General features: G+C 35.1%; 1 protein-coding gene across 3 annotated transcripts in view; it reads right to left on the bottom strand.

The window, feature by feature from the left end:
* Positions 1 to 1,460: 1,460 nt before the first annotated feature.
* The window catches only part of LOC113046063 (cAMP-specific 3',5'-cyclic phosphodiesterase 4B), a 57,664-nt gene continuing 39,988 nt past the window's right edge, over positions 1,461 to 19,136 (bottom strand). The window contains exons 6-15 of one of the 3 annotated variants that reach the window (XM_026206902.1): positions 14,133 to 14,245; positions 8,267 to 8,360; positions 5,738 to 5,925; positions 5,540 to 5,638; positions 5,297 to 5,461; positions 4,208 to 4,307; positions 3,900 to 4,054; positions 3,067 to 3,189; positions 2,804 to 2,986; positions 1,461 to 2,084 (exon numbers count right to left, since the gene is read on the bottom strand). In XM_026206902.1, the coding sequence (XP_026062687.1) occupies positions 1,797 to 2,084; positions 2,804 to 2,986; positions 3,067 to 3,189; positions 3,900 to 4,054; positions 4,208 to 4,307; positions 5,297 to 5,461; positions 5,540 to 5,638; positions 5,738 to 5,925; positions 8,267 to 8,360; positions 14,133 to 14,245 (1,508 nt within the window). In that variant the 3' untranslated portion in view covers positions 1,461 to 1,796. Of the gene's footprint in view, positions 2,085 to 2,803; positions 2,987 to 3,066; positions 3,190 to 3,899; positions 4,055 to 4,207; positions 4,308 to 5,296; positions 5,462 to 5,539; positions 5,639 to 5,737; positions 5,926 to 8,266; positions 8,361 to 8,560; positions 8,865 to 14,132; positions 14,246 to 19,136 lie in introns of those variants that run through there. The other 2 variants (XM_026206903.1, XM_026206901.1) reach the window with 2 other exon arrangements.

The following is a 19,136-nucleotide window of genomic DNA, read 5'->3' as shown; positions in this document are numbered from 1 at the left end:
GATGTTTGCACGTAAAGAAATACAGCAACAATTACAGACCAAAACGTTTTCATTTATTTCTCTGTTTAATTTATTCCTCTTTTTTTGGACAAATAAGAAATGTGCAACAACTTTAACAGAGGTTTAATACTAAAAATGATAATATAATAGTAATAAATATAATAATAATAATAGAGATTAGAGTGATTCCACCAGTGAAAATCACAGTTGTTCTACAGTGTACATGTTCATCATCGGTTTCACAATGACAAACATGCGTAAAAAAGACAAAGTCTGCAGTTACAGCTTCATATTGTCACCGTATATTCGATTTGGGTGAGTTACACATGTCTGTGGCAAAGCTTCGGGGAATAATAGTCCTCCCCTGATTAAAAAAAATGCATTAACACAAAAGGTAAGCAAAAGCAAACAGTGTACATATTGTTAGGAAAGAAAGATACTCGTTTAGGTCGAACGAAAGACTAATCTCAATCAGAATGACGCACGTTCACCACATCCCGTTCCTGACCAGTAAGAACGTACATCAGGAGGAACCGCATTGTTTGACATCAGCAATTGTGTAATTGAGGTTTATTGTTGACTTTGTTCTGTGAATATTAAGAGCTTAGATTCTAAGAAAAGAAAGGCATAAAGAGAAATTAGTTTTTTAAGAGTACATTTTTTGAATGTTAAATCTCTTTTGTTGCTTTGACAGATGTATCTTATAGTGACATTTACAGACACAAAGAAGTCATTTTTTAAATATATAGTATATAAAAAACAATTAGTTATAAATTGGTTTAATATCGCTATTGAGTGTTGGGATGTTTGTTTCCCATATTAAAGTGGTTAGAAGAAATAATCTGGGTTTGATAGTGCTTGATCGACAGCATCTGTGGGATAATGTCAGTTACCACAGGAAAAAAAAACGAAATCACAAAAATCACTAATACAATATTTATAAAAGTAGCTCCTTGCTGTACTTATAATGGCTCTTACAATGAAAGAATAAAAAAATAAAAAGACAGAAATTATTTTCTGTGGCAATCAGCATAAAAGCGCCACAAATACAGTCGAAATAGCTCAATTTATATTCACCCCAGAGCATTCCTGTAAGGGAAATCACGTCTTTGGATCCTGTTTTTAGTTAATACGACATAAAACGTCACATTAATTGTACCAGAAGAATCGCTTAATAAGAACGCCTTTTAAAAGAGAAACTGTTCGTTACAAAATACAAAGGTTTTGTATTACTTGAATAAAGTACGCTGGCACTAGATTATTCTTAAGTCCAAAATTCAGGAAGACTGCATTCCCAATACACAACTGGGAATAACGTGCTTTTGCTTTCAGCATGACAACATCTTTCACGTTTCCAAAAGAGTCGTTGAATGTGACACCAAAAAAAGTCACATAAGAACACACAAGTACAAAAAAAGCAGTCACTTTTTTTTTTTTTTTTACAAAAAAGTCACTTTGATGTTGTAGTACAAAGCCCTCTTATAAGAGGGTCAGCATTTCCCCTTCACAGAAACCCACTCCAACATTCGGATCAGACTGTGACGTCTGTAAAGGAAATCCAGCTTATGGCACTTTCAGTATGATCTTCCGTCCGTACACTTCTGCTGATGTCCAGCTTGAATGGATTCCTGCAAAGTCCAGTTAGACTGTGTAGATGTTCGCTCCCTCCCAATTTGGGCTCTGAAACAACAGACACAGCGGTCCTCTGAGGGATTCTCAGGAAGTAGGAGAATAACGTTCCTCCACTTTACTCTCTCATCCAATATGGCCAACATGACAGCCATTGTAGTGAGGTGCTACGTCTCGGTGGACGGAGGCGAATGTGTCACTATCTCTACACAGTCTGACTCTAAGAGGGTCTCTGTATCAGGCTTGGCTCCTTCCTCAACCTCCAACTCGAACTGAAACTTGTCTCCACCATCAGTTCCTGTTTCGAAGAAGGGAGGAGAGGGACTCTGCGGTATTATACTTTGGTACCAGTTTCTGTTCTCTTCTAAAGTGTCCAAGATATCCTGTGCATCTGGATGCACCAGGTCTGCCCAGGTCTCCCATAGAGGATGCACGATGTAATCAATGAAACCAACCTAAAAGAAAAACAAATGAAAAATTACTTCTAGAAACTGCTCGACTTGACCGATACCCTGTAAAGAAGAAGAGTGCTTAATTGTACTGAAATGTACAATTAAGTATATTTTAGAACAACTTTACATTTTTAAGAAGTATATATTTTTTTAAGTCTGTACCTGCAGATAATATATTATAGGGCCACTTAAAGAGTACACATTCAAGACTATGTTTCTTAGCACACTTAAGTACAATTTTAAAGACAAGTTTACTTTGTAATAAAGTAAAGTCCATTTTAAATCATTTTCTCATGCATTAGAAAAGTATTTTGACTAACAAAGTGAAGCACATGCTAAGCTCCTGACTATCAACCTCATTAATACAAACGTGTTTTTACAAATACTGTTAAATACATGACGTGCAACTTTAAACAGAAATTACATTTCAGTGTATTTTAGTTTACCATAAACGCTTATCAGTGCATTCAACAGTATGCTTTAATCATTTTTCAAAGACAATATCATTTTGAAACTGGACATAAAGATGCACTATAGTTCTACTTAAGTGGGTCAAAAAACACAAGGTTTAGTTAATTGCATTTAGTGTAAATTTAAATTATAGTCCATTTTTTATTTACATATACCGTGCAATTTTAAAGTATATTGTTTCCATAATAAGTACACTAAAGTATGCTTAACTGTGGAATGACTTGAATGTGAAAGATCCTATGGATGCCCACCTGAGACTTCTCCACTGAAGCAGTGTGTTTGTCACACATCGGGCTGATCTCCATGCCTCGCTCTCTCTCTCGGTCACCCTGGTGGAAGAACTCTTCCATAATGCGGTCCGTCCATTGCCGGTACAGATCTAATGGCTTCGTGGGATTGCTGAGATCGGCACAGTGAATCATATTTCGTAAGACCTGTGGACATTGTGAGACAGAGGACGCTGAAGGATACTGACTTGTGGAACTAGTAGTGAAGAAACAAGTGAAGGACTCACCTGTATCCTGTCTGTATAGTTGTCCAGTAGCAACACTCCTGAACTGGTCACCTTCTTAGTCTCGACCATTGTCTTCAAGTCAGCCAGTAAGCTCATGTGCTTGGACATGTCTGTTGCTAACACCTATGGAAAGAAATTGAGACTTTTTAGATCTGTAGATCGTTTGCTTAAATTGTTACAATTTAATTGCATTTTCTTCCCTTTCTTAAGGCAACATATCAAAATGTGTCACATAAATGCCATCTCATTGGTCAAAGTGCCATTCCCATTCACTTGTTTGCTGTCACCATTTGACACTCCTCAAACATTGACACGACTGATTGTACAACACCCAGTGTTTCTGTGACTATTCAAAACATGTGAATATGAGGATCACAAGATCAGTTGGGTCAATACCACCACAGAGTGAAAAAATTAGGGTTTATTACAACTTTTGGCCCTGTAAATCATAATTTGTGTGAAAATGAATACAAGTTGTCTGAGTTTTACCACCTCTAGTGTTCATTTCAACTGGAAACTGCAGCGATTGGTAAGTATAGGAATGTTTTATCAGTTTGCAGAAATGTAGGTAGAGCCATGCATTTGCAGTGTGTCTAGGTAGCATTTCTCAGACTGTTATTTTGGTGTGAATTCAAGCACAATTATGTGGATCTATGCCTAAACAAACCAAACTAAGTGAGGAAATGCTTCAGGGTTTGAAACAAACACTCTTACTCGACGAAATTACATATACGTATGATTTTGACCAACAAAAAGCTGCTTGGTTTGAAAGCAACTTTCTTTGAGAGTTGATTGAACACTTAAAGTTAAAATCAACGTGCACAAATGCCTACCAGATCAATGACCATCTTTCTCAGAGTCTGTCGATTCTTCTTTGAGAGGTTTTGGAAGATATCACAGTTTTCCCCTTGCAAGAGCTTGAAACCAACCGCTAGGTGATGGTTCTCCAGAACAGACTCATCATTGTACATGAGCGCCAGCTCGGAGTCTGCAGTAAAGACAGGCATGATGTTTATGAGAGACATGAAACAGTCATAACATTGAGGCTTTGTTCTTCCATATGGTTTGTGTTTCAATAACTGCAGCAGTTTGGACCCGTAAGCATGCATGGTCTTCTATATGTAGATAAAAACACACTCACTGGTATTAATTAGGAACTGGTTGGAGACTCCTGGGTGGTCCACATCATGGATGGCTGCTGCAAAGATAGCGGCAAGGATCTCCAGGTCTGTAAAGACTGCCTGTGGATAATAATAGAGAAAGACAGCGTTACTCGACCCAGATCAACTTTCTGCAAGACACTGAACTGAGTAAAGCACGCTGCACACAGTTTAAGCATTGTAACACAACTCTGCAAGTTGAAACTGTTTCAGTTGTGACTCTGTTTGCGTTTAAAAAAGACACAGCAGAAAAAGAGCTGCAGACTAAACACTTTAGAGATCAGAAGGGTCATGCATCAGGGAAATGAGAGATAAATCAGCTCAAAGGGTCCAGCAACAGCTACGACTGGCTGGAAATGTGGAATGAGGAGAAAAATATTTTGCTTTCATTTTATTCTCTTATTTGGTTTTGTATTTCAATTTTTTGATAACTAATTTATTCAGTTATTTTATTTATAAATTTTTCTTTTCTCTTATGCATTTTTATTATTTCCATTTATTTGTATTATAATCTATTATCATATATTAAGCATTTTACTTCTTTTTTATGATTTTATTTTCTTTAAAGCATTTTAATAAAAAAAACAAAAATGTATTCCCTTATTTTATTGTATGTATTTCATTTTCATTTTTGTTTTATTCTGGTTTTGTTTTATGTATTTTCATTTTTCATTCATATCTATTTTATTATTTTGTTTTTATGTTTAATTTTTTTTCATTCATTTTAATTTTTATTAACTAATCCTTATGCTTTTAAAAAAAAGTTCATTTTAAGCATTTCATTTTATTTTCTTATTTATTTATATGCAGCTGTAAAATGTTTTTTATTTGTAATTAATTTTTACATTTTGTTTTCATTATATGAGGGTGTTTATACAGTATTTTACATTTGTCTTTAAGTTTTTTGATCCTGTGTTTTAATTTTGTCTTCAACTTCTGTTGTTTTGAAATGTGCTTTATGAATTAATAAACTAAACTATATGTTTTTTTTTAAATAAAGCCCTGTGCTAAATAAATAAAGCTTAAACTACATCATAACTACATTTCCAGGACATATAGGAGCTCCTTACATCCAGTGCAGGTGTGGACAGCAGGATGTGTGTGGACTGGGCCACGTCAGCCGCGTGTAGACTGTTGTGATAGGCCACGTCTGCGTGGTAGTGATCTTCAAGGGTCATCATGTAGGTCACAAAGGTCTCCACTGGGATCTTAAATGTCTTCATTAAATCTCTCTCCTACAGAAAAAAATTGCTTCAGTAACAATTCATTTTTTGAAACACATCTCTGGACTTTTTTGCATTTTGCGCACTAACCTGAAAGATGGCGTACATGATGCAGGTCAGCGGCCGATGGTGAGAGTGCTCTGAAACATTAAAGATGTTCAGACCCCATTTGTTGATGTCCTCCAGGTCCTACAAAAGGCAAGAGAGGATATACGTCTAATTACGGTACCAGCTGGACAAAAGTGCACGATTTCCATGCAACAGGTGGTCTGTAATGTATGACTATACCTTTGAGAGCAAGTCCTCCAAATCTGTTTTGACGCCGAAGCGGGCCGTACTGCAGCTGCTGGAGAGACCCGAGCCGTGCGTGACCTTCCTCACCCCGCTGATCTGAGTCATCAGCTGCTGCTGCTGCCTCCTCTTTCTGTCCCGAGATTTTGGAGTGGGCGATGGGACCTCCAGTTCATTCTGTTTATCTACAGGGGGAAAGGTTTCATCCTGTAATTGTTCATTTCAGCACTCGCACACTAAATCCACAACAGATACCATGACTATACACACACGCTGAGTAAATTCAAGTCAGCAAAATGAAGTTCGATATTAGTTAAAGCCACCTACAAGAACTTTTCTGCCAAGTTCAACATTTTAGGCTACAGCTAAATATTCCCTGATGCAAAGAGAGCTTAGAATAGAGTTATATACAATGAAACAAGATGAAATGACAAAATTAAATTAAAAAAGATTAAACCTGTTTTGTTCAAATAACGCTCCCCAAAGAAAACAACGTGAAAACAATTTTGTTTAGATTGTGTTTTCACTTGATAATGGCAAGCTTTATTGACTGCATAAATTATTGTGCATTTGTTTAATTTTTATTTCCGTTATTTATGTTTTTGGTAGTTAATCACAGAAAATTTGATGCATGTTTTAATAAAGACATCACAACAAACATCAAGGTCTCCTGAAGCTGCCTTTAGTTCTGGTAAATAAAGTAAATTAAACATTGACGAACAAAATGTTTTTAGTTGTATCTTAAGTAAAACTAATAATACTACAGGTCATTTAGCTTTTGGTTATGGTGAAATAAAAAACATAAAAGTATTATATTGACCTACATTAAGTAGCATTATTATAGTGAAATATTTTACAAAATTATGGTCTTTATGATAAATATCACTTTGTATGAATGTTTTTGTCAAACTAAATATTTTTGATAAATACTATTAAATCAGAATTTAAGGTATAAACTAAACGAAATATAAATACGGTGAAATTAAGTTATAAAAAGTATTATAAAAATTATTATACTGACCTACATAAGTAGGATTTTTGGCTCATGTCTAAAGTAAATATACAACGTCATTACGGCCTTTACAATAAACACTCTTTGTATGAATGTTTTTGTCTTTGGGAAAACAAATAATATGTACAAATATTACATCAAAATTAAATAATAATAAAAATGTAAGAAAAACTAATAGATCTGACTGTAACAAATTAGCGTTTTTTGTTTTTCCAAAGTATAATTTTTAAGTGTATGCTGGTGCCAACCCATTTCAGCTTTATATAATGTAATATCTCCTGTGAGAGACATCACAGACAAAGTTGATACTCAAAACATCCCTGGGAAAACAGCCCAGGTCTCCTGAGATGAAAGAGCGATCTCTTGATTCTTTTCTCCAGTGAAGTCCCTCAGAACGAAGCACACATTTGTTCTTTTCTCTCAAACATCTCGTTTCTGACTCAGGAGAGTTGAGCTCTCGCTAACACTGAATGTTAAGAGTGTCTGTCTGAAAATCTCCCCACTGATGACTCTGTGAGTAAGTGTGTAGGCTGTAGGGTTAGGGGAGTACAGTGACCCTGCGGCATCTGACGCAGACTTCAGTTTCAGCCCTTCTCTTTCTCACACGCTCTCTCACGCTGCGTGGACGCCAGACCAGATCAGACTGGTTTGAATTACATCGGCGCAGGCCAACCTCAGATGTTCAGCAATGATTAAACTCCTCTTTCTAGATATCAGTGTTTTCATAGAGGTGCTTGTCATCCTCTCTATATACAACCTTTTATCATTATCACCATCTGAAGTATGGCTTTCACCATATTTCTCAGATTAGCTCACTAGTCTGAAACACTGTATACTGTAGTAAAAACTCTGACATGTAAGTTTCGGGGTTTTTAGTATGACTTGTTGTTGAAAGAAGCTCACCAGGGATGCATTTCTTTAATCAATAATATGTTAAGAATAGTACAATTCTAGTACAAAACAACGGCTTTCTGTTTGAATAAATGTAATTTATTCCTTTGATGCAAAGCTGAATTTTCAGCATCATTACTCCAGGTTTCAACGATATCCAAATCTAATATGCTGATTTGATTCTCAAGAAACATTTATTATTATTTATCAATGTTGACAACTAAAATGTTCAGAAGAACAGCATTTATTTGATTTGAAATCTTTAATTAGCTTTAATAAATCTTTACTTGACTTTAAATCTATTGCATCCTTTCTGAATAAAAGTATTAATTGATTTACTTAAATCAATTAAATCTACTGACCCCAAACTTTTGAACACCCAGTATTTGAAAGGATAGCTCCAACTAAAAGGCATTTACAATAATTAAGCATACTGCTTTCTTATCAACTGGAGTTTTAGTAGATTTAATTTGTATTTATTTGTATATGCAATGAAATGTATGTGATCTATTTCCTGAATTCCCAAGCTTTTAAACACTCAAAAACAAAGGGTTTACAAAGGAACGGTCGGTCACCATGTAATGTTTTCTTACAAGCGTTTGCATCATGTTATGAAGACTCACCTAAGAATGTGTTGGAGATGAACTCAGACACCTGGTTTCCAGAGCGACTCATCTCCGAAAGATGTGTCAGCTCCCGATTCAACATCCTCTTGAACTAAAACACACAAAAAAGACAAGTCTTGTCAAATTCATACACATTATCAAGATTTCTGCACTTCTAATTGCACGAATCGCCAGTCCTCACACTCTATTTTAACCAAGCACTGCAAGAAACCCGAGCAACATCCAAATTAAACAACCAATACATGCTAACAACAATGTATTGCAGTGAATAACTCTCTCACAAACACACACCTTAATGTAACCCCAGGACACAGAGAGCAAATAGTTGACTTCAGGCATGTTGGAGTCTTCAGTTAGTCGCCTAAACCCTGAACTCAAACTAAAGCCCAGCACTGACTCCAGCGGCTCCGCACCGTCTCTCCTCATCTCATCCGTCTGCGTTCCCTTTCACATCCCAGCCAGGCTCGGATAAACAGCATCCATCAGGAGAGATCCCGACAGAATTCCAGGAGATCTGCTGCATCTACCATACAGTGTGTTTCCAACTAAGTCTTGTTTCTCTCTCGGTTATTTTCTGTCTCCCTTTCACCCTCCTCCTCCTTCTTCTCTCTGTCTCTCTCTCTCTCTCTCTGTCTCTCTCTCTCTCTTCTGTTTTTACACTCCACGTCCACTGCTGCACCAAAGACGGACATATGTAAACACAAAACCTACTACACAATGCTCTGCTTTTTTGCTTGCTGGATTTAAATTGATCTAGATTTATATGCATGTTTATATATATATTTATTTATCCATGCAAGCTAGAAGCAACTTTAGTTACAGTTCTGTCTATAGCATATCTGAACAAATTCTCATGAATGTTTGCATGAAAAAAAAAAAAGCCAGGCTAAAGAAACATGCAGTCAAAACACACACACACACACACACATGTTTGTTTTTGTGAAAAGTGGGGACATCCCATAGGCGTAATGGTTTTTATAATGTAGAAACTGTATATTCTATCGCCCTTCACCAACCCTAACCCTCACAGAAAACTTTGTGCATTTTTACTTTCTCAAAAAAAAACTCATTCTGTATAATTTATGAGCGTTTTGAAAAATGGGGACATGGGTTATGTCCTCATAAGTCACCCTCTCCTTGTAATACCTGTGTCATACCCATGTCATTATACAGTGTTGTGTCCTTATATGTCACAAAAACATGCCCACACGAACACACACACACACACACACACACACACACACACACACACACACACAAATAATACAATTAGTCTATTAATCAGTCCTACACATCATCCACATTTAATACAAAGTGATATATGTTCCTTTTAGCTGTATTTCCGCAGTATGTTTTTCTAATAAGAAGTTATGAATGTCGTTTCGAAGAAGCCTATTTTTACTCAATGGAGCAAATTTTTTTTTTCGCAGAGAATGCTACATTTCGAAAAAATATGTCTTGAGAGTTGCACTGGATTAAAGCTTCCTGTGAATGCATAAATGCAATGTAAGTGCGCTTCAGCTGATATTAAACTAGAACTAGACACCGTTGAACTGAAGACTATAATAACACATTTTCCAATTTATTTTACATTTATTCTTATAAAATATAAAGATTTTTTTATAGAACAGAATATTACTTAGTATGCCTTTAAATATTTCTTAAATGAACTATTTAAAAACATTTATAGTATCAATTATTTATTTCTATTTAACGTCAAAATAGTATTTCAATATTTTTAAATAAATTAGTAGTATTAATGAATTATTTACATGCAACCATATAATTAAAAGTGCATTTGTAAAATTAATTCTAATAAAAGTTATAATAAAAATAAAAATGTATAGAGTCAAACTGCTGTGCTATTCCCATTTTCTCCCCAATATTGTCATTTTTGCAGACATCTAAACATATTCAGACTTCCAAAAATAAAAGACAACTCTGAGCTCATGTTCTCATTTCTTATAACAACATAAAGCATAAGCCAATCCCTTGAGCAAAAGAGGACAACCAATCTGTAATAATAGATGAATCAGTATTGTAACCAGAATTTGTTCACTAACTCACCTCTCTCCAGGTTTTTAGCACACCAAAGGTTCTGGTTTTCTCTGAGTAGCATAGTCCCATTGTTGCAGCGCTGGTGTTTGTGCACTGCTGGTGAGCATGTGGCAAGGCAGTGCCTGTGAGCTCACTTTGACGGGTGTCAGGAAATGCTTTAGACTAAGTTCTGAGTGATTCACCTCTCCTCCCTCACGACTCCCAGCGCCTCCCTCCCTCTCGCTCTCTCTCTCTGTCTCTGTCTGCAGCCGCAGGTACAGTACCGCGCTACTCATGTTCTGACTGAACACACGGGTGGAACTCGCTCACTTACTACTCACACAACTTCAGAGACATGACAAGAAGTCTCAGACTTTTGTCTTTCATACATTATGACGTGAATCGAAGACTTGCACAACATAGCTGAATTTCATTATGTGTTACCTTTCCGGTTCAAAGAAGGTTTAACAATATATAATAAACCAATATATATATATATATATATATATATATATAGGGCTACAAAGACCTAACAGTAAGTATGAAACAATATTTTTTTTTGTTCATGCAATGAAAGTTACTGGTAACCAAAACAGCTTTGTTACCAAGCAGTCTTCAAAATAAATACCTTATTTTATGTTGCGCAAAAGAAAGTTTGAAAAAAAACATGAAGGTGACTAAATGATGACAGAATTATTATTTATTTAACTATCCCTTTAATGATTTTTATTTATTTCTACAAAAAATTTAATAAACAAAATTATACTCTAAAGAAGAAACTAAAACTACCAGCAGCTGGCGGTAAATGTCTTTATGAGTCTATTCGTTCAAACGGCTGATTCATTCAGGAATGAAGTAAACGGTTCACTTTATCAATAAGCTACTGAATCATTGGTTCAATGATTTGTTCAGTAGGAGGATTCATTCAGAAAGTGTTGTGTGGAGATGCACAACAATTCTGCTGTGGCGTTATAGGTATTTTCTTTGGCAAAACTGAACAAAAACTTTTGTTTAAAATATAAAACAATAGCCTATTAATTTTTAATTACTGAGCTGTTGTTGCTGTTGTGGCAAAACATTTGCACTCGTGTTGATTGTGATAAAAACAGTACTCATGTTATATTGTTCTCACTGCTCGTGTGATATCATTTATTACGATATAAATATTTGCTAAATATTTTAATCGTGTTATTTTTTCAGAACTAATTAATTAACACTTAAACTGACACCTATGATATTAGGGCTGGGTAAAAAATACTGATATCTTGATTTTAATCGATTTTTATTTTTACAAAACCATATTGATTCTTAAATTCCAAGAATGGATTAATCCAGCCTGTTTGACATAACATTGAAGGGCACTTCCCATCTAATATATAAGCATTGTGCTTTGGTGCTTTTAATATGAAACAAAATCTCAGATTTAATTTTATGTCCATTTTATTTTAGTATTCAAACAATAAATGTCAATTTGGTGCTGTTTTATGTGGAGTGACAGATCGCTGTAGCGCCATGATCAACAGATGCGGCAGCGCTTGGTGCGCTTTAACTGATCATCTCCTCCACATTAATACCATTTTCAGCACAAAATAAACATGACTAAACATCCGAAGGTAAGTTAAAAGAAAGAGTGTAACTTTACAACCTGTATCCTGTCCCATGTAATCGCTTAATTAATGGTTCAGCTGCGTTAATATAGCGGCTTGTAAACAATGTGTCATGTAAAGTCACCTCAGAACCCCCCCGCCAAAAAAAACATATTTGGTGACCATAAACTCAATAGTCAGCTAGAAAATTAAATACTAAATAAAATTGTAGTGACTGGCAAATTGAATTGGGAATCGAATCGAATCGCAAGCTTGTGAATGAGAATCGAATCCAATCATGAAATTTGTGTCAAAGAAATCCAGCCCTATTTAATATATATAGCAAATATTACAGAAAGTTAAATAATAGAATGAAATCTAATTTTACTCTGTGAATTATTTTATTCTGTGTTTTGTGAAATATATACCAGGCATTGGTATCAGTTTTATATTGTATCTACAGTAAATCTGCCAAGGCAAGTGATTTTACAAATGAAAAAAAAAGTAACAGACCCCAAAATAAAAGTATTCTTTGTTACTTTTATCCTTTATCTCATGTCATCAAATAACTGTAGCATATATACAGTGATATACAATTGGTGTACTGTTAAGAATAGTACATTTCACAAGAAATGGCAAGTAATGTTGAATTAAATGTGAAATTGTGGTAGTAAAAAAAAAAGAAAGTAGAAAGACTGATTTTTTTCTGTAAAGCATACTATAATATTCTTTGTTTTATTTACACATTCAAAAAAGCATTTTACATATTAAATAATATCACTTATTTATTTTTTGTAAATATCATTATACTACAGCTATAATTTTACAATGTGAAATATAATTAATAACTGCATTATATGATCAAATGCAGTGTACTGCTTGGATGTCAGTGAGGCAGTGTGGCTCTCTATCTACATCTGATTAGATATCGAGGTAAACAAAGTAATGAGGTCACAGCTGATGAAGAGGCAAGTGCCAGAGTAGGTACCCACGTAATGCCCGTGTGAAAAAAGGTTTAATCATTTCATTTTTCACTCTAAGTAACCGTTTCAACAGTTTCCTTTCAACACTGATTCCAGTTAATCCACTGAATCCATAACCACCCACACATACAGAGTTTAAGTCTTGTGAGAGATAAAATATGCTAAAAAAAGATAAAAAATAATTGCTTGGGCCAAATGCCTTTCACCAAGACAACAAACTGGAACTAAGATATTGTATTAATGTTTCTTCTGTAATTATTTGGGGAAAAATCTGCTTTAGATCTCACATCAACATCTCATCATCAATGACGTTCACAGTATAAACCTCATAGACACTGTTCTACATGAATAACCACAGACTGCATTCATGCATCAACACTAAGAAATCCAGGATTCAAAGCTGCATTTGAGAGCTGTGACTAAACAATACCAGCAGACTATGGTAAAAGGATGACTAAAATGTTCAGACATTGTCTAAGACAAGCATCTTATAATTCCTAATAACTAATAAACCATCATAAAAGATACTTAAAGCGATAGATGAGTTTAAGAAAATTTCTGTCACAATTTACTCACACTCATGTCATTACAAACTTGTATGAATTTCTTTCTTCAGCTGGATACAAAATATGATATTTGGTAGAATGTTGTTAACTAAACAGCTTTTGTTTCCATTGACTTTCATTGTATGAATAAAAAACACAGTGGAAGTCAATGGGGACCAAAACAGTTTGACTGCAAACATTCTTCAAAACATCTTCTTTTGTTTGCACAGAGGTTTGGACGATGACAGAATTATGATTTTTGAAAGGACTATTGCCGTAAGTAATGCTGGTAAAATGCCACAATAGAGTGGAAAATCTATATCTCATTGATATTCCAACAAAACTTTGACTTACTAGGCTTTGAAATAACACATGAATCTGGAAAGCAATAAAAACTACTCTTCTAACACAAACTGAGAAATCTCAAACAGACAAGCTTTGCAGTATGCATTTATAAAAAAAAAAAAATACCAAAAGAGAGGTTTTGCAGCAATGCCATAAAAAACACCTTTCAATGAACAGTTTCTAAAAAAAGAACATCTAAAGAATCTTTTTTACACTATAAAGAAGCTTTTGTGCAATGGAGAGATTCCATGGATGTTAAAGGTTCTAAATGGAACCGTCAGTGCCAATAAAGAACCTTTATTTCTAAGAGGACTAAAATGTGAATTTCTCTGTTTCCACCAATGCTGAGGTAAATTGGGAGCCTCACCTTGTTGGAGGCCATGTCACTGACGGAGCGGTACGTCTGGATGGTCTCCAGCTGGTCCAGGCACCAGTCTAGCTCCTCCATGGTCTCCACGGCCAGCTTCTGGAAGGATTCATCTGGTAAGAGACACACGGATATGCATTCAGGATCCAGCCTCTGCTGCATGGCCAGAAAAGGTGGTCCGGTGGGAGGGATGCAGATAGAGGAGCAGTGATCTTTCATGGTGGGCTGAGTGCTGCTGATATAGTCATTCTACACTGATAGTAGCTGGATTAATAGCTCACTGTTCACTTCATAGTCCTTTCCATTGTGTCACCAGCTCGGTCTCCAAACTCACCTACTGTGCAGTCTCTCTCTCTGTGCTGATGTGTCAATGAGCCTCAGACCCAGGGGAGCTTAGTGGGAGGGGCTTAAAAACTCATTCCCTATTTCTCTCCTCTTCTGTTGACTGAAAATGTAGTTAATTGAAACCAAATTGGGGAGAGAATGATTAATGCTTAACTATCCTGTTAGTAAATGATCTTGATGGATGAATCTCACCAAAAACACACATTAAGGTCATATTTAAAGCCAAAACAACAAGTAAATAAAGCCTTTTTTAGGACTGCAATGCATTTGTAAAATAGTTGTTAATTCATTATCATAACATGTTTTGAAAAATGTTCAATGCTGATGCTCATTAGATTTTTATGCTGTAGTGTAAAAAAAAAATCACACACATATATATATATATTAAATACTGTAATTTTCTGCCGTGACATTTTTGGTGAAGTTAAACAACATTTTCTTCAATTGTAAAATACAACACAATGTAATGGGTAATACAAAACACAATATTATATATATATATATATATATATATATATATATATATATATATATATATATATATATATATATATATATATATATATATATATATATATATATATATATATATATATGGGAAATATTAAATGGGAAATATTAAACTATATTTTAGAATTAGAATAATGAGAATTATAGAAGTGCATTATGATATTGAGAGTACATGAAAGTAATGCCATAAAAAAAAAAAAAAAAAAAAAACTGTCCCTAAATATGTTTAATTGTCTTTATACATAAACCTTTTTGGGGATGGAAAAAAAATCTCAGACTGGTATGAAACATGACTCTTGAAAATATCTAGGTTTTTTTTTTTTTGCCTAATTTAACAAGTTGAAACTATAGAATACTAGTAACAATAAAGACAGGCTGCTGGACAAAGCATTGACAAGACAACATAGAAAAGGCCTAAAGCTGAGAGGAATGAATCACACCCACTACAAATGCATCCGTCGGTTTGAATGACTCCACCCCCTCACACTGAGCATTAACTTTGATCTTTTAGTAGACACGAGGCTTTTCCAAGGTGGTATCAGCATTTATATTTATTGAGAGATCACGACTCACAGAACCCCCCACATCCATTTGATCCCCGATAGAGCTAACGAGAAGAGCTCTGAAATCAAAGCCAGGGCTGTGTTTGCAGGAGCAACCCGAGAGGCAAACTTTACTCCCCTTGCTGGCCAGCATCCAGTCAAAGCTCAACAGGAGCCAAGCAAAGTAAATCACTTCCCTTGAGGTTGAGACGCTGCTAAATCATGGGGCAGATTTCTGTGCGTCGCTCAGACTGGAGTGTCCCCTCAGGCTGCAGTTATAGATTTCACAAAGACGGTAAAACTTTGCATGAAGAAAGAATAATATGTTGTCTAAATTAACATTTATTGAACTTGGGACATGTTGCACTGACAAGTTCATCTGGATTACAGTTAAACTCTACTCATGGATCTGTATTACACAACTATACTCACAACCAGAAATCTTAGGTCAGATACATACTGTATACAAGAACGCAAAAACATTTTCACTGTGTGTACAAATTGTTGTCTGTTAATGATTACAATGAGGATAAATTTAAGTCATTAATGTATTTAAGATTACTGTAATCTGTTACTTTTGGATTACTTTTAGATTACTTGTGAGCTGTTTATTGTTTTTATAGATTTGATTGGGATATACGGCGGAGTTGTTCAAGTGAGCACACTCACTGACTGAATCCTGTGTCTGCATACGCAAAATCTGTCATAATCATAAACAACAAAGTGCTAAATAAATGTAAGCCATTGATTTGCTTCAATGATTATGGGAGTTTTTGCGAAAGTGCATAGCTCACATTAGACAAAAGTCATGGACCGCTTTAGTGCTCATTGCTTACTTACTATATATTTATTGTATAATTTATAATAAAAATAAAATCACCAAAGTGAAGATTAGACTTTTTTTTAAGTTTGTTTTGTCAGTAGCCAGAATACAACTTGCTTTTAATGTGTAATTAAAGTGGGATGGTCTGCATGAAAATGACACATGCCTCCCTAAATCTTATAAATGTCATGTGTCGACATGTTTTATTTTTGTTATAGTAGTTTAATTTGTAAAGGTGTTATTTTAAATAAAACCAGTTAATTTGAGATTTATATCCCTCTTTTTTTTCTTTTAGTTAAAAGATTAATAAAACTTCTGTCATCATTTTGAAGAAAGTCTCAGGGTTTTTCTGTCCATGTTATGAAGGGCAGTGGGGTCCACAGATGATTTGACATTCTTTAAAATTCTAAAATTCTAAATGCATCAGTTTGACCTGTTGTGATGCAGTTGAAAGACTCAAACGAAATTGGGGGCAATTTGTTTATTTATTTTGAGAAATTAAAAATACCCAATTTTTTAAGTTAAATAAAGCAAAGATTATTGCAGTACATTTAAAAAGAAACTACCGTTTTAGTCTTTTTTATTTTAAAATGTATGGTTTAATTTAACATTCAATATATGTGAAATTAACTGGCAATTTAAAAGTGCAAATTCAATTCTAAACCAAATTACTGTCAGGGAACTTTAACTAGGGAATAAACTGCTGCATTAAATTGATCAAAAGTGACGGTAAAGACATTTATAACATTACAAAATATTTCTCAAATGCTGTTCTTCTAAACTTTATATTAGTTAAGGAATCCTTCAAAAATCATTTTTGAGGCTCAAATCAGCTTATTAGTTTGATTTCTGAAGGATCATGTGACTCTGATGTAATGATGCTGATGCTATTTTAAAATGATTGAAATATAAAACAAGAAATAAATGCATCTTTGATGATCAACCCCCCCACCCGCCCTTCCATTTGGTAGTACACGGTAGTGTAACTATTTTCCCTATGTTTATATCCTCTTGTTACACACTACAGAAACGGGAAATATAATGCGTACTTCTGTGCCCAGACTACTTCCTTTGTAATGTGTTTTGTGTTTGTTTTTGAACTGTTAAAAAACTCAAAATGTCCTTACGGTGCATTATGAAGTACACTCTTGACACAGTCAGGAACGCAGTGGTATGTGAATGAAGAATGATCGAGAGTATTGTTCTTGCCTCACATTTGTAAGGACGAAAGAACCTGAGATACTTTGATCTCCTGAGAAACAGACAATACAAACATACACGAGCATCTTCGAGACACCCCACAGAGTGGAGGAGCAGGAGACCTCCTCCCCTTCTGGCCATTTGTTTCATTTTAAATCCCTTTACCCATTCTTCCTCCTACTCAGTCTGCTCAAAATGATTACATGAAAATGTCAATGCAAGTGAACTAACATTCATGCCTAGTATCATTGGAAATGTCTCAGTGCAACTGGTACAATGGTCTCAATCTTACAAAAGTAGATTAGAAGATAATACAGATTCGAAGAGTCAAGAGATATTTTGATTACTGTAATGGGAGTGCCCTTTTCCAGGGTCTTCCATGTAAATTACCTTCTGTTCCTATTGAGGTGTAAACTACCCAGGCTTGGGGCCTGAGTTAATGCAAATTCCAATTGTTAGTTTCTGTCTCCATCTCGGGGCATGTTTGTCTTGGTCTGATGTATTTAAAGGATTGCAGCAAAAGGATCGGGGCGATTTCTGTAGCCAGAAAGCCCGTAGTGTGTTGTGTGTCTCTTCACTTCATACTATGTATTTTCTAAGGTCAGGTATGCATATTTTACTTTTAGATTCATCTTTGAGAATTTGATGTTTTGTATTGATATGATTTGATGTGTTTCAATTGGATATGTAATTGGCAAAATACATATCTACCTGACTGTAAATAAATTGTTACATTTTGATTCTATTCTGTCTTACTCTGTAATTATTGACTAGTAGATTACGTTGTATCCTTGTTAGCAACATGAGCACCCGAATGAATGAGTTAATATAAAAATAGAGTTAACTAGAATAATCAAATGTCAGAAGAATATTAATTAAAAAGGCATACAACCAATTTGCATTTCAACCTAAATTCGAGGTCATACTAAAATGGAGTCAGATTAAATAATAAAATGGAGTCAGATTTGAGTTTAACCTAAAATGAATAACTCTACGCGCTGAAAGACAGAACACGCAGGAAACCTTCATCCAGCACCGGATACCTTCCTTGGGCCGAGTGTCTGGACCCTACACATTATCCCCAACATATGAACATTTTACCCTTTTAAATCACAATAATATCTTAATGCCAACCATTATCCTTTAAAGCCATTAAAAAAACCATTTGATGAGAAGCAGACTAAACAATCCAAACATTTGTCAAGAAAAAAGGCCTTAAGCAAGAGCGGTTTTCTGCTGTGGACTGACTAAGACAGCCAATTAATTACTGTGGTACTCATCATGCTCCTATGATTGTTCACGTGGCAGAAATACCACATGCATCGATTAGCATGAATGCTAGCGCTTCAATAAATCCGATCCCTAGAGTATAACCGCTGAGTGAATCGCTGAGTTCCAGAGAGCATCTACAAATAAAGTGACCACATCCAACAACGAGCTCCGGATGCCATCGCTGTAAAAGTGGGCGAAGGGGTTTGCATTAACCCTGCTGACGTCTGTGAGGGATATACAGTGCATTACTCCTGATGAATAAGGTCGTTTGAGAGAAGCCTCCTGCGCTCAAGATGTTTCACATATGGAGTC

The sequence above is a fragment of the Carassius auratus genome, chromosome 27 (genome assembly GCF_003368295.1).
Source record: "Carassius auratus strain Wakin chromosome 27, ASM336829v1, whole genome shotgun sequence".
Lineage (NCBI taxonomy): Eukaryota > Metazoa > Chordata > Actinopteri > Cypriniformes > Cyprinidae > Carassius > Carassius auratus.
This window is presented reverse-complemented; position numbering and strand designations above follow the sequence as displayed.